The sequence below is a fragment of the Artemia sp. Qi Xiang Cuo genome, chromosome 20 (genome assembly GCF_049724085.1).
Source record: "Artemia sp. Qi Xiang Cuo chromosome 20, ASM4972408v1, whole genome shotgun sequence".
Taxonomy (NCBI): Eukaryota; Metazoa; Arthropoda; class Branchiopoda; order Anostraca; family Artemiidae; genus Artemia; species Artemia sp. Qi Xiang Cuo.
The window spans coordinates 37,280,926-37,297,513 of record NC_142813.1 but is presented as its reverse complement, the minus strand read 5'-3'; the positions used below and the strand labels follow the sequence as shown (position 1 = coordinate 37,297,513).

At 33.8% G+C, this 16,588-nt stretch overlaps 1 protein-coding gene across 1 annotated transcript in view; it reads right to left on the bottom strand.

Moving 5' to 3' along the window:
- Window positions 1–1,018: 1,018 nt before the first annotated feature.
- LOC148940165 (DNA helicase MCM9-like) overlaps window positions 1,019–16,588 on the bottom strand; it is a 125,775-nt gene continuing 110,205 nt past the window's right edge. The window contains exons 16-17 of the mRNA XM_089106087.1: window positions 4,379–4,689; window positions 1,019–1,087 (exon numbers count right to left, since the gene is read on the bottom strand). Of these exons, the coding sequence (XP_088962213.1) occupies window positions 1,019–1,087; window positions 4,379–4,689 (380 nt within the window). The remainder of the gene's footprint in view (window positions 1,088–4,378; window positions 4,690–16,588) is intronic.

Sequence of the window (16,588 nt, the reverse complement as noted above, 5' to 3'; positions counted from 1 at the left end):
CAAGGGAGAATAATGCTATTATGCAGCGCTTTGTTCTATAATAATTCTTGAAAAAGTTTATAATTAACAGGATAAATGATAAAAGTGACCTCGAAAGTCACCTAATTCAAGTAAGTTAGGACCTACGGGTTTGGGGAATGACCAGAAGTATTGGTGAATTGAAATAACGATGATAAAATCTCCATTTTAACACACTACAAATACCTAGAAATTTTAACAATTTTAAGAAGTTTATCAAATTTAATCAGTTTAACAAAAAGGTAAAAAAAGGTTACCAAATCGTCAGTTGGGTATAAAAAATAAGTATATACAAAAATTTAAAATTTAACAAGATTAAAAAAAAAATTTGTTTTATTTAATAAAGTTTTAAAATAAAAATCTGTCGGTTTTTTTTTCTTATGCTGAGAATTTAAAATTATGGAGATAAGTCCTATTGATACCCCACTGATAAAAGTCTTATATTTTGAAATATACAGATATTTTGAAAATTTAGTTATATAATTAATTCTGTTTTACAAAGTAAAAATTCCCAAAAAAGATTATATACATTTTTAGCTCTCTCTCGTTTGTTTTTATGTTAGCAAATGTTTTTTTTTTCTTTGTTACAGCTAAGATATATCTTAGTTGGTATTACCAGAAAAATTTAAGTTCGATACAGCACTTCTACTTTCCGCGACAGTTTTCCGGGTTTCACTATTACAAAAGGAGATTAGATTCTTCACAATCTCCCTGGAATCAACCTTCACGAGAATTAACGATTTGTGTCTTGTATTAACGTTCGTACGTTTTCGAACGTTAATTTCTGGGGAGATGTCGAAAAAATTTTCTTTCGGGAAATTGGAGGAAACCCAAAAAATCTGGGGATAGTGGAAACACTGGCTCAATAAGCCAAATTACAAATTACAGGCCAAAACGAATAAGCCTAACTGAGAATTATTATGAATTATATAGAGTTAGGGATAATAGAAACACTGGTTCAATATGCCGAATTACGAATTAGAAGAATCGCCAAATACAATTAGATGAGTCTCCATATAAATTTTCCTATTTCACAGCATTCCTTTCCTTTCTTCATATCCTTTTCATTCTGTTAAGTTTAATATTACATTTATCTCACAAAAGCAATTTGTAATTTGGACCAAGACTCCATGATTTCACATAAGTATAAGGGGAAGAAATATTCTTTTCTTTCTTACTATAGAGATACCATGAACGGGCTCACCAACTGGTTTAAATCTAAGGCCACAAGATGATTTTGTAATAGGATATTACTTGCTTGAGGATGTGCTAAACCGTGAAAAGGTTACAGCAGATAATATGCAAAAGAAAGAAAAAGTTTGTGGCACTCTTGAAATGAAGTAAGATTTATTTTGCGAGGAAACGATAAGAAAACTTTAATGAAACCACTTTATCAGAAATATGATAAGAGTGACTGGGGCAATTATAGAGGCATCTCCTAGGTTTTCATAGGAAGCAAATTACTTAGTATGATGTTATGTTTTAAAGTTAGGTAAGGTAAGCTAAAGAATACGGCATTGGACTTTACAGTCCCTACCGCCGGTGCTGATCTCCGTTTCTTGGCTCTTCTGCCAGGAAGTGCAATGGGGGGCTGGGAGCCAACCATCCTGGGCTTTCGGATACTCTTCCTCTTTACCTTCCCCAGATTTCTCCGGGTACCCATTTAGAGCTGGGTCAACTCTGGCTGAGCTTACGGAGTGACACCACTGACCCCCATCCAAAGCCAAATAATTTGATACACTAGGATCCGATACCTTGCTCTTAAATTAATAATTGACAAATGCCAGAGTCATCAGACCCCCTTAGTCATTAATTTTATAGATTATGAGCAAGCGTTTGATTCGACCATTACAGAGCTTAAGCGAAGGTCCTATCTTTGTATAGAGTGCCAGATTAAAGTGATTAGTGCTATGTACGAGAACAACATTGCTGCTGTTAAGGTAAGAAATGACGTTAGTAGCTGGTTTCATATTGACAAAGAGGTTAAGCCGGGTTGAGTTTAATCAGAGTTTATATGCATCATTTTGATGGACTTTGTCTTAAGAAACATGGTAAAGGCTGTGGGAGAACGTGGAATGAGAAAGTACAACTTACCTAGACATAAATTTGACCGATGATTTCAGCGTTCTAGATGAGCATTATAGCAAAACTAATGGTTTTTTGGACATTTTGAGAGTTAAGAGTGCAAGAATAGGCTAGAAAATGGCATGTTAAGAAGACAAAGTCCTTTAGGCTAAGAATACAGGACGGTGAAGAGGTGATTTTAATTAACAAGAAGATTTGTTCAAGTGGATATCTTCACTTACGTAGGTGGCATTTTTGTCAAAGAGGGTGGTTGCGGTGGAGATGATAAAAGTATAATAGACACAGACCAGGGTTATTTTTTACAATTGGAAGGTTTGGAGAGTAGGAATATAAGTCTGAAGACCAAAATTAGAATATTAGAATCAATATTAGATAAAGTATGGTTCTGACACGTAGGCACTCTGAAAGACGGATGAGGAGTTATTAGATGTTTTCCAGATGAATTCTCTACGATTCCTTAGGGTTTGGGAAACCAATCAAACCCAAGAGCTTGACATCAGCAACCCATGGGGTGTATTCGACCCTTCTTTTTTTGCCATCATCATTGGGTACAAAACTTTGTTTTATTTATTAATAATACTAAAGACAATTTTCAAGAGTAAGATAAAAAATTCAATCCTTCCTTGGTGAAACTGAATGTCCTTTCAGTATAGATCATATGGTGACATTATCGATAGCCGATGGTTTTAACAAAAAAAGGGGGTGGGGGTGGGTAATCAATCCTAGCCAAGGGTGGCATTAATCAAAAACAAATTAGCTCTCTCCTTTTCCAGGAACGTCATCCAGTTCGATTCGCATTCACCATCATCACTGGTCATACGGCTTTTATAATTTTATTACATAATCTTTTATACGAAGATACAGCTTTTGTCAGAAACTGCATTTTATTTTAATGTTAATGTTTTGTTACTTATAAAAGCACGTAGATATAGCAACTCCTTCAGCTGAGCCTTTAAACAGATCCCTATGATGTTCAGCGCCCCCTCAACGCTTGGGTGAATAAAAAAAATAACAAGAAAAAAAGGAGATACATCAGTGCTACACATGCAGAAAAGGGATTTTCCTTGTTGTTCAAGCCAAGGGACTGTGAATTTCCTGTAAGTAGTTTTTAACAATGGCGATTCCAACGGTGTAATCTTCATGTCCGTCCGACCCCATTTTCATGAGTTGTCAGTCAATCTTTCGAAATCCCCATAAATTTTCAACTTTTACTATTAGGATTAATGGACATCATAGTTACAATTCCTGTATCAGATTCAAATGGCACTTTTTTGTCACCTGTCCTTTTTTTTCAAAAACCTCTTTTTAAATTTTAGTGACTATAAGCTGAGCTTCATTCTTTAGTAGGTTTCAGGGTTACCATCCCTGCAACCATGATTCATGAAATGTCAAACAGTTCGCTGTAACGAACTGTAAGTAAGGAGCGACCCGGCTCAATGGTAACCGAAACTCTAGAAAACGGGATTTTGAAAACAATAGATACATCAAAAGAATCAGATATTAATGCTGATTTCAAATACATAAGTTTTATCAAGTTTAGTCTTACCCATCAAAAGTTACGCATCTGAGAAAATTTGGCTGATTTTCGAAAAAAGGGGAAAGACCCCTAAAACTTATAGAACCTTAATGAAAATTACACCATCATATTCAGCGTATCAGAGAGCCCTACTGTAGAGGTTCCAAGCAACTATCTACAAAAATGTGGAATTTTGCATTTTTTGCCAGGAGAAAGATCACGGATACGTGTTTATTTGGTTTTCTTTTTCCCAGGGGTGATCGTATTGACCCAATGGTCCTAGAATATCGTGAGAGGGCTCATTGGAACGGAAATTAAAATTTCTAGTGCCCTTTCTAAATGACCAAAAAAATGGAGGGCAACTAGGCCCCTCCCACGCTCATTTTATCACTAAAGAATGAAGATTCTCTATATAACCATGATTCATGAAATATTTTATGATAAAATAATAGAAAATGAACTCTCTTCTCATTATACGTGCAAAACCCATACCCTTTTAATTAAAATTCCACATTTTCATTATAAACGAAAGTGGAGGGGGGGGGGGCATAATACAATATAAACAAACAAGGTCATATATCTAATATGGTAAAACGTAAATTGTAAATTTACCAATACCATTTATGTCAATAAAGTTTTTTATGCAAAATATTTCCAATGATGTTACAAAATCTTTACCATATTAAAGTTTTTAAGCGTCTTAATCGATTTTTAGCGTCTCTAAAATTTTTAATTTTCATCTTAAAAATAAAAACAAACCTCAAGCACCAAGGGCTCTTCATCTTCACTACTATTTTCAACTCGAATTATTTTCCGCTTTTTCTTGCCTCGTTCAAAGATATTCTTCCTCTTTTTTGTGCCACAAACTTGAGTCTGTTCAACAGCACGCCTCTGGTGAATATTCTGTAATATCTTCTCCGTCTTCTCGAGTGCTTTATGGCTTTCCTTACTCTTGGCATCGTTGAGATTCTCTTCAACAACTGCTGGACTAATTTGGTATTCTTCAATGAGTCTTCGCTTTTCCGTTTCCCAGGTTTCAGTCAAATTTAGCTTAATTAAGATGGAGTGAGCTGAAAACGAAGATTTAATGAAAGAACGGTAGTAAAACTTTATTCAAGGCCAGCTCATATATTTCCCACTTTGCGAGAAAGTTGTCTAGAAAATAAAAATAGGACTCATCCTTTCTATTATTTGAACTTCAGCTAATGAAATCCCTAAAAATTCCTCTCATAATACGTAAAATCCCTAATCTTCCCCATTTTCAATACACATTCGCAATTCTCAGATTCAACAAATGATTTACGCCTTTCTTTAACCTTAGCCAAATTTGAATACTTTCGTAATTCTTCTACTTTAATTATTTACAAGTTCTTAATAAAATATTTTTATAACGATCTTTTCGCTCATTTTTAGTCTCTATAAACTAAAATAAAAAATTCAAAATAAATAAGATGCAACAAAATAAACAACAATTCCTACTTTCTCACCGGCTTAAAATTTCCCGTAGGAGCACACCATAACAATCACCGGCTACAATTTCGGGGTTCTGTTGGGCTTCCCTTCCTGATATACGCTTAAGGATTAATTAAGATTATTTCATAAACCATGTTGACTTTTAAAAAAAAAAAATTAAAAAAAAAAAAAAAATCGAGAATGGGGTTTATAAGGCCAACGAAAATATTGAATGTAACAATATACAGCGCTATACAACCCAAAAAATTTAATTCTTCCTATTTGGGTTTTTATTTCTTTACTTTTTGCTTTCCGTGTTGTTTAATTTGTTCGAGCCAAAAATAATATTTCGAGCTATCATAACCGAGATTATTAAAAAAACAACAAAAAATGAATGTGGATTGACAATCTAAAATATACTGATATTAAATTCTGAAAGTCTTAATAATTTTGGATTTATTAAAGTTACAAAAAAAAACGTTTAAATACGTTTTGTTTTTAGTAAAATGTGAATTACGTTCTTTTCTTTAGAAGGCAGAGGGGTGTTAGCCCTATTCCACTTAGTGGTAGTTTCTGCCCGCTTCGAGTTCGACTTGGTTATTGATCGTGATCACAGTTAATTTTGGGCTCCATCTATATCTTGATGGTGTTTTATGGTAGTTTTACACTTTAGGTAGTATTTCTGCTCATCTTTGGTTGAACATAGCTCTTTATTTGCCTTTGAAAAACTTTTTTCGTGGAATTAACTTTTTAATTTGGTATTAAAAATTGAGCTCTCGGATTTTCCTAATTTTTTTAAAGACGTTCAACTTAAACGAATTTAAAAAATCAGACTTAATTTTTAGTGTCCTTAACGCATTAAGCGTTTATCAGAAAGGGAAGCAAAATAGGTCTTTAAATTTTAGCCCTTGATTGGTTCTTTTTTCTAGCCAATAGTGAAAATTTTAAGCCATTAAATTGAGCGAAAAGTTTTTGTGTCACGAAGCTTTTACAACTAAACTCTGTTTCTCTTTGTTCAAACAAACCAAACTAATCATGAAATAAAAAAGAAATAATTTAAGAAGTCAACGTATTTCTGCTGGGGTGGTGAATGAAATCTCTTTAAACTTAAAATAAATTTTTGTAATTCGAGTTCTTTAACTTGTGTTGTTAATCAGTTGATTGTATTATTGCGTATTTAGGTTTATGTTATATATAGGAATATAAATTTGTGTATTCAGAATTCTTTGCGCTGTCAATTAGTTTATTATGATATTGCGCATTACCAGTGTCGTTCTAATATATTGTACAAAATAGTTATTTGTTTTGAAATGTATATAGACATACAGTTTTCACTGTGCCAGTCACTGTTAAACGTGTAGAGAAGCCAGTTCAACTTGTTTCTTTAGGAAGGAGGGATATTTTAAGTTATCAGATTTTGTATAGTTTTGACACACTAGGGACTTTATCTAATTTGTTCTTTTCGGACTTTCTTGCAAGAAAATATTATTGTTTAGATGTATTTGTCTTTTATTCACATTTTATTTTTTTGCTTTCCCGTTACAAAAAGATTACCTTTGCGACATCTAAATATATTGACAGGTGTTTCATACTTGCACACTATCATTATCTATGTTTTAATACAACACTGGGGAGATGGAAATAGATCAAAGAGAAGAAAAGAAAAGAAAACACTTTCAGTCTATTTATTCAGCTTTAAGTAAAATCTACTAAATAGCGAAATAATTCACTTTGTTTTGTACCACCAACACAACAATGAAAATAATTAAATCAAATAGTTGAAGGGAAAAATTTATCTTCGGAACTGCTTTGACGTTGTCCAGTTTTGATTTTCAGTTATTTTTAAATAGAAAAGGAATGGGGTCTATAAAACTTTTTTTCAGGTTCTTAATTACTTCTCTCATTAGTCTCTCCTTTTCTATTTTAAATTATTCTAACTACCTATTCAGAAAATCCGCTCAAAAAATTTGTTTTATGAAGTAGTCCTTTCACTAAGTTAAGTATGTTTACCTAATTAACGCTTATCTTGTTCATAAATCAATTAGTATTCGAGGAAGCGTGTACAAATATACACTTAAAATCCAAGTAAGACTAAAACATTTACAGAAAAAATTACGAGTACACTCGTAAAAATCCAAAGCTTTTAAATTTCTAAATATTTAGAGCATATTAATATTTAGATATAAATATAAATATTTAGAGCAATTTTTGGGCTTTCCTTGATTTGCATAGATTATATAAGCAGAAGAAATGTCTTGAGTAATTTGGCATTCTTTACATTCATTTGCTTTTCCGTTTCCCAGGTTGAAATCCCAAATTTAATCAAATCAGATGAAATGAAAAAAACAAAATTCAGTGTAACAACACGTCACTTGCAAGGGCGCCAGTTGAGGAAAGTGGTCAGGACATTTTTTTTTTTTTTTAATTCCTTTTACATATTTCATTAAAAAAAAACATACAAACAAAAATACACTCATCTTTTTGTTTTGAGAAACACCTGTTTTGGACCTTCAATATAAAAGTCAAAATTTCTTTCTTACCACTATCCTCCTCCCAATATTTCGTGAACGTGGGGACAGAGTACTTGGTTAAGTAGGTTCTATGTAGCAGTTACTTCTCAAGGAACTAATTTAGAAAAAAAAACTTTAAGTTAATTATTAATTCCAATTCCTATTTTGTTTTCTTGAAGGTCACAGGAAAATCATGAAATTTACCTAGAAAAATCTATAACTCATTCCTTAAATTATTGCTTTCTTAATTTTTGATGGCCTGTCAAAAATATCCTTATCTTTTGTATGACATACGGAATACCATAAGAAAATTAAGGAAAGCCATCGTCACTATGAAATTCCTCAGGGATTGTTTAATAGAGATTCACTTAAAAAAAAACACTCATCTAATTTGTAATTCTTTATATAACCTTGCTCCTCTCCTTCTAAGGTTTTGTTCAAATCTATTTTCAGGAGGATTAATTGATCTAAAAAGTTAAGTTTTGCGAATCCTCTTTTCAAGGAAGTTATTAAGACAACACAAACAAAAACTCGTATGAGCAGTTTCCCCACTTCAAAACATTTTAAAATAAAATTTATAGACCTATCTCTAAAGAAAATTCCACCTTCTGGAATCCTAAATCTCTAGAATTTATTTTTTTTTACTTGGTAATGTATATAAAGCAATCACTGTACCAAAGTACTTTAAATTTTCTCATTATATCATAGAGATTCCCGTATATATATATATATATATATATATATATATATATATATATATATATATATATATATATATATATATATATATATATATATATATATATATAAAAAAAAAAATATATATATATATATATATATATATATATATATATATATATATATATATATATATACATACATATATATATATATATATATATATATATATATATATATATATATATATATATATATTATATATTATATATATATATATATATATATATATATATATATATATATATATATATATATATATATATATATATATATTATATGTTACTGTGAATTCCTACCATTTTTCAACTTTTCCCCAGGAAAGTTCACTGTTCAATGCAATTTCTCAGAAGATGAAATTAAGAATCGAGAAAATATTTTTCCCAGTTTGTATTATACAACCCTGATAAGTTTAAGAAAAATTCTTTAAAAATGGCTATCAATACTTCTGAATCCAAAGAATTCCAATAACACAGATGTCTGAAAACAATCAGTTATCACAAGGATTCCAAATATGTGACAATTTTCAAGTTTAGACTCGTAAACTAAAAGTTATTAACAGAAAATATTTGCATAAACATAGAAAAATAGACGATAATATCCTCAAAATGGAGAACAATCTAGGTGAAAAATTTATCTTTGAATCTGGTGTTTAGAACACCATAGACAAGGTCAAGGCCGTATCCAGGGTCTTTTTTCGGAGGGGGTTTTACTCAAAACCTTTTTTTGGGGAGGGGGGTTACACAAAAAAAACTAAAAAAACGCATACAGAATTCGTTTATATCCGTTTTTGTTACGTTTTTACGAGTCAGACAAACATTTCAGGGGGGGGGGTCAAACCCTCTAGCCCCCCCCCCCCCCTGGATGCGGCCTTGGACAAGGTTTAGACCATTTCTGAAAAAGAAACTGAAAACTTTTTTCTGAAGATTTTTTATTTTGTTTTAGGGATAATATTATAAAAACAATACTATTGTAAATAGGAACAAGGCTTATTTGAATGATGATTTTGAGTTCTAGCTTTCATTTCAATGGTACTTCTTTGAAGATACTATTATGACTGAAAATTCTGCAAATTTTTAATTGAAATGGCAAGACAAAACTAACGTCTGTTGAACATAAAAGAATGAACAGGTGTTAAACATTTTTTGTCCAACGGCTTGTCCAAGGCTGGTGGCTTTTCTAACTGGTGAAAAGGGCTATCTTATTGTTCTCAAGTAATACCTTCAGGCGTTGACTCACAACTACTAACATACTACAAAACCCCTTTTACCCGACTAGAGGGTGCAAGTCATTTGATACGTTTAAGAAATAGTGAATGTTTTTTTAGTTTTTATGTGATTTTATTTTGTCCTATTTATTTCTTTAATGTCCATTTTTACTGTGGTAGGGAGTGTTGTCTTTTTTTTTCTCGTTCCCTTTCCGATTTTTTGGCCAAGACAATAAGACATCTGACAATGGCAAGACAACACAATGGGTTATATACCCAATGGCAAAAACGTATTCAAAAATTATTATGCATCAAGGCTTCAAAAAGTTTTACAGTGCAAATCAGGTTTGTGCTTATGCCCCTCTGAAAAATGATATAAACATTTATTTCTTATTTTGAGAAAACCTCGAAGCAACAGAAAACTTCTTTTATATTTGATTATTCTAAAATGATTTAAAGTATTGTGCTTCTTTACAAAAGGCTCCGAGGGTTACAGTGTTACAGAGCTCCAGTGAGCAAAATACGACCCGTGGATGACAGTTTGAGCACTAGTATTCCGTACACGGGCCGTCTATTGTGCAGACCTCCACTAGTTACATCCGTTTTTGCTAAATTTACATATAAGTTTAAGTAAATAGTCTGATTTTATTATCTGAAAAGAAATCAAGTCAACAGTTTCTTTTGGCAACACAAAAGTTACCACCAATAAATCCCTATTACATTCTATCAAAAAGATCCCCTTGGTGAATATTACTTTTGCAAGTGGATTTTAGAAAGACAGTTCCAATTTCCCCCCTCCGCAGCATAAAGAGATATATTTCTTTTTAACTTGACGCTTGGATCTCATTAGCAAGGGATATAACGCCTTCGGCCATATCCTAGCAAAGCCCATTATTTATTATTGAGCTCTTTCAAACATACAAAGAGGAATTAAAATGAGAAAAATATTTACATTTATAATATTGCTAGGGGATCTGATTTAGGGTACTAACAGATTATTAATACGCTGAGGATTATTGACGCGTATCGATATAAAACTACAAAAAAATGTTGACATTATGATATATTTTAATGTCAATATTGAAGCCCGAGCCACTGTCAATGTTGAAGCAACAGTTCTTCTTAAAAACTAATATACGTGCTTAATAGTTATAGGTTATAATAATAACTTAGTTATATAATAACTAAAAAGTTTTAGGCTAACATTAAAAGTCGCAACTCGTACCTTAGGCCAGAACTTGTTGAATCTGACTTGAATAAAATATAAATCAAGGCTATGTTTTGTATGGCCAAAGACAATCCTCTTCGTTCAATCTTTAGGATTCCTCATACCCCTTAAAGGGGGACGAAGGGGTAACTTCAAAATTCTATTGAAATTTTCTATTAAGACTAAAACTTTTTTTTATAGTGAATTTAAAATTCAAACTTGATATACCAATTATCCATATTTTTGGCTCGTTTTTTACAAGAGGTTTTTTACAGGATTCACCTTTTTCTTTACTTCCTCTTTTTTTACAGGATTATTGAAGTGTATCGACATAAAACCATATTAAAACGTCGCCGATAGAATATGTGTAAATGTCATTATTAATTAGGAAATTAGCACTGCTTTTCTCTAAAATTAATATAATTGCTTCTAATAAAACTAAACTTTTTTACGCTGAATTTAAAACTCAATCATTCACGTTTTTGGCGAAATAATCTTTAAAGTTCTTTTTTTGTTTCTTTTCTTTACAAAGAGTTGATGTTTCGAATTTTTAAAACAGCAATTAATGGTCTTTGGAAATATTTTTAGTGTAATGTTTCATATTATCTTTGACGTGTAAGAAATATACATACAATAACTAATACATTTGAAAATAAAAGCCAATAGGTGAAATGTTCGGTCAGTGTTCGGAGGCGTCTCCCAATGATACTTGGTGAGTTTGTCAACCCACTTCTTGACAATATTTGAGGAATTGCGTCATGTAGCAGCGCATTAACAGCACCATTACGTGATAGTGCATTGACAGCAACATAGCGGCATTACAGCACGATTATGCGGCAGTGAATTAATTGCATTAACCGTGCGATTACGTAGCAGTGCATTAGCACCATCACAACAGCACTAGTAGCATCATTATGTGATAGTGCATTAACTGAAACAAAACAGGATTACACCACGATTATATGTCAGTGCATTAGCAGCATTAACAGCACGATTAGGTGGCAACACATTAACTCTATCATAACACCACTGGTAGCACCATTATGAGATAGTGCATTGACAGGAATATTACAGGATTACGGCACGATTATGTGCCAGTGCATTAACAGTACGATTATATTGCAGCGCATTAACTGCATCATAACAGCACTAGTAGCACCATTACGTGATAGTACACTGACAGGAACATACTAGGATTACACCACGATTATGTGTCAGTGCATTAGCAGCACGATTATATGACAGTGCATTAGCTGCATCATAACAGCATTATTAGCACCATTATGTGATAGTGCATTGACAGGAAGTTAACAGGATTACAGTACGATCATGTGTCAGTACATTAATAATACGATTATATGGCAGTGCTTTAACTAAACCATAGCAGCATTAGTAGTGCCATTATTTGACAGTGCATTGATTTGAAACAAACAGAATTATAGCACGTTTGTGCTTCAGTGCATTATCAGCATTAACAGCACGATTATGTGGCAGCACATTAACTGCATCATAACACCATTGATAGCTGAATTATGTCATTGTGCATTGACAGCAACATACCAGCATTACAGCACGATTATGTAACAGTGAATTTGCAACATTAACAGTACGATTATGTGACAATGCATTAACAGCGCCATTATTTAGCAGTGCATTAGCAGCAAAATAACTAAAAAAATCTCGAATCATTAACAACTATTGACAGAAGTAATCTTGCCTGACTTTAGATTTTACTAAGGAAACAGTTTCTCGTAATTTTCTTGAGTATACCATTATTGAAAAAAAGGTTTAAAAGCTTTTTCTTGATTTTCTAAGATATTTATACACCTGCTTTATATCATTACGTTTCCAAAGAAACAGGAGAGTTGAGACCTTTTAATACCTCGAGTTGGTCAGAGTCCGACTTCTTGTGAAGACGGCTAATATATGCACCCCTTCAGGGGTGCGTATATTATTCCTGGGTGAAGGGGTGCTCTTTAGTGCACCCCTTCAACAAGTTGGATATCCTTCGTAACAAAAAAGAACATCCAGAGCAGTTCCAAAGTGAAATAGATCTTACCAACACCTTGTATAATTCCCGGAGAACTTCTGCGTATTGGCAACAATAGTGTTTTCTAGATATCCAAAATTTGAAGTTGCTTAGGAACAACCTGAGTAGTGTGTTTGTGAAATGTCAGTTTATCATCAACAACTATTGAATGATATTTCCCGTTGCGACGGAGACTTGAGAAGATAAAGGCCCACTCAAAATGAGATATTACTAATACGGAGAGTTACCTATCACTAATTTGAGGCTATCAGAGTTTTCATAGGACTTTCTGAGGGGCTGAAAAATCTGAGACAATTCTGAGTGCCTCAAATTAGCGCTAGCTAAATCCTAGCATTAGTAAAATTTCCTTGTGAATAAGCCTTAAGCGCCTAACAAACATGTCACATTCTCTCATTAAATTAATATGGCCAAATAAAAGATGGTGCAGCACGTCCATGCATTAAAAGAAATAAGTAATTTTCAGCCAAGGTTTGTGTAGCATCAATATATGTTTCAAAACTCTGTTTACTGGCATTGTCAAAGAACTTGGCACGTACTCAATTGCCAATTTCGCAATTATTTGCCAAGAACTCCACACTTTACCACACATTACCACACTAAGGACTCCAAACTTTATTGGGGTAGTGAAAAGAATTCCCGTCGAAATGAAGGAACAAGATGTGTTGCACCTTATCCCCAGAGCTTGCAAAGCAGTCAGGATTGGAAGCTCGCGTTTTTACAGAGTTTACTTTGACATCCGCGCTGACTTGGACTCCTTCCTTAAATATGGAGCCAAAATTGATTACGAAGAACTTCTTGTTTATGTATATAAATGTTTGCCAAGAAGATGCTTCTCTTGTCATGCCGACGGCCATCTTGCGGCCAATTGTAATAATACCGCTATTTGTAGTTACCGTGGAGCAACTGACCACGTGTTCAGCAAATCCAATCCATACCCTGGTGATATGTTTTGTGTAGTATGTAAGAAAGACGGTCACACATGCTACAGCTTAAATTGTCCCGATGCTAAACCGAAACTAACCTCTGCTAGGCCATGACCGAACAACCCCCGTCATCACACAGTCTGATATCTTGGAAGATCAATGGAAACTTTATAAACCGATCCACTTTCGTCCTTGATTTTCTTCGTGAGTGCGACATAATATACCTGCAAGAGTATTTTACTATGGAGCAGGGCATAAACTTGTTGAATCTTTCCCCTTGTCATAATATACATTCTGTGCCTGCGAAGCAAACAAAAGATTGTGGTCTTCCTTCAGGTGGTTAGGAACGTAAGTTCAATCAAACCTAAGCTCCGATCTTTTGGATTTGGAGGATTACTACCTTGCTGTTAGAGCAAACAACGTGGATCTAATTAATGTCTATCTTCCCACTGACTACCGGGATGACAAATCGGAACGTCACTTCGCAAATAGTGTGTCTAAACTTTCTAAATGCCTGGAAAAAGCTCGTCAAGGAAAGCTTCATTGCATTGTAGTCGGTGACTTCAACTGCAACCTGGAATTCGACGACCACGCGGTGTCAAGTCTCAGAAGTATTTTACTTAGCATTATGAGTGATGATCTATGCATCAGAGCCAAAAGTGAAAAAATACATATACATTCATAACTCTGGAAGTACATCCAACTTAGACCATGTTGTAGCAAGCCAATCTGTTAATATTCCCTCTGTGCTTGTTATGGATAATAACTTTACGTCTGACCATCTCCCACTCAAGTTTAGAGTATATTTCCCGCAGGCTCAGTTATCGCAAGATATGGACAGTGCCGATTCACGTAAAAAGTGGATTAGGTTACCAAATTGGCCTAGGGTTAATACTGAAAAATTTAATGAGCCGTGTCATGTAATCTTGGATGAAATCCGTGTGCCCTATCATCTACTTTCTGCTTGTGCAGAATCAGTTGATACGCGAGTGAAGCTAAATGTATACTGTGCCGAATTGATGCATTCTTTGCGTTTTGCCGAACTTGCGGCTTTTCCTCTTAAGCGTATTAAAAGTGGGACGGAAATTGTCGGGTGGTCAAAGAACACAGCACTTTCTGAAGCATGTGATAAGCCAAGATTTAGGTTGAGAATTTGGAGAGACTGTGGCTCTCCCAGGTCTGGTATTGTATATCAGATAAGATTGCAGACTAAAAAACGGTTCGCAAATGAGGTTGCCAAGCACAAGACCTCAATTTAGTCAGTTTATTCCGATAAAGTTCTTAGTGATCCAAATGAGCTTTGGAAAATGGTGCTAAGACCACAGAGTAATTGCCTTAATAATATATCGGATTATGACATCCCCGAATCAATTTGGGTCGAATATTATGAGAACCTGTTCTCTGCCCCTGAAAAGTGCCGTGCGGATTATTATAACTGTGAGTTAGATTCTTTCTTAGCTAGTTCGTCTAATTCTGATGTTGTGGTTTCTCTAGAGTGTGTAATGAATGCTATTAATCGCCTTAAGAAAAAGAAATCTAGGGGTTCATATAATATTTCCGCGTTCCATGTCAAAATATGTAGTCAATTATTCCTTCATCATGTTACTCTGTTATTTCGAGTGATTTTTGTCACCAGGATATGTCTATAATCTTTTTGTATTGGGACTTTAACTCCGATCCTTAAGAAAGATAAACCTTCTTGGGAATGTTCGTATTTTTGGCCAATCACGGTTTCAACAACTTTTTGTAAAATATTTGAGCTTTTGATAATTAATGAAGTCCAAAATAAGTGTTATAGCCCGGACTCACAGTTTGGATTCCAGCCGCGTCTGGGTTGTTGCCATGCGTTGTCTGCCGTAGCATCTATTCTCGTTGATGACGAGAAAACTGGAGAAATTTTGGCTCTCGCAGCCTGCGATGTTTAACGTGCCTTTCACTTTTTGATTCATGATGATGTGATATTGGATACCGGAAAGCGCGGTGAAAAAAAGGAACCCTTCTTCCTTTAAAAGATTTGTATGCAAATCTGAATGCCAAACTTAAGCTCTCGCATCAGCATCCGGATCATAAAATAAAAAATAATCCTGTTGTACCGGTTAAAAAAGGGGGTCGACAAGGGGCAATAACTTCACCTACTGCTTTTAATAATACAATAATCCGAGGGCAAGAGAGATGTAAGACAACTTGTGTCCTGCGATGTATCGATGTTTGGTTATTATCATACGTGGATGATATATTTAATTCGAGTCCCACTGTTTCGGTTATAAAGGAAAACTTTGAAATCCTCCAGAATGATTATAAGCAGCTCGGATTAGAGTTTAACGCAGAAAAGTCGGAAACCCTGCTTCTTAATTGAATATCAGTCCCCAATCGTTTTACGACTGCTCTTGGAAATACAAATCTTAAGCCAGTCCAGTTAATTATTTACCGTGACAATTCTTTTGGTTAAATTCCAAAAACAACCCTCCGATGGCTTATTGGCCATCTACAGAAGCAAACTTGTTTTGCTTATAGTAAAATTGTTTCTAATAAGTTTAGGTTAAACAGAAAAGTTTTAGCTCGCCTTTATAATGCAATTGCCCTCTCCCATTTTTTGTATTTGAGTCCTTTTTGGAGAATTTTTCCCGAGAGCGATAAACGTAAACTTCCATCTGTTTTCTTTAAGTATGCTAAGTTTCTACTTCATCTCACGCTTTGGTCCCGAAATTCTTTTCTTATTAGGACTTATAATTTAGCAGACCCAACTGCAGCCATCCTTAATCAGACCTCAAAGTTCAATAATAATGTAGACCTTCGCCAGGTCTACATTACTGTTTTCTCTATGGTTTAACCAGTCTTTTCTTGCTAGTGAGTATTACATTCTGTTTAAAACTTGTACTATT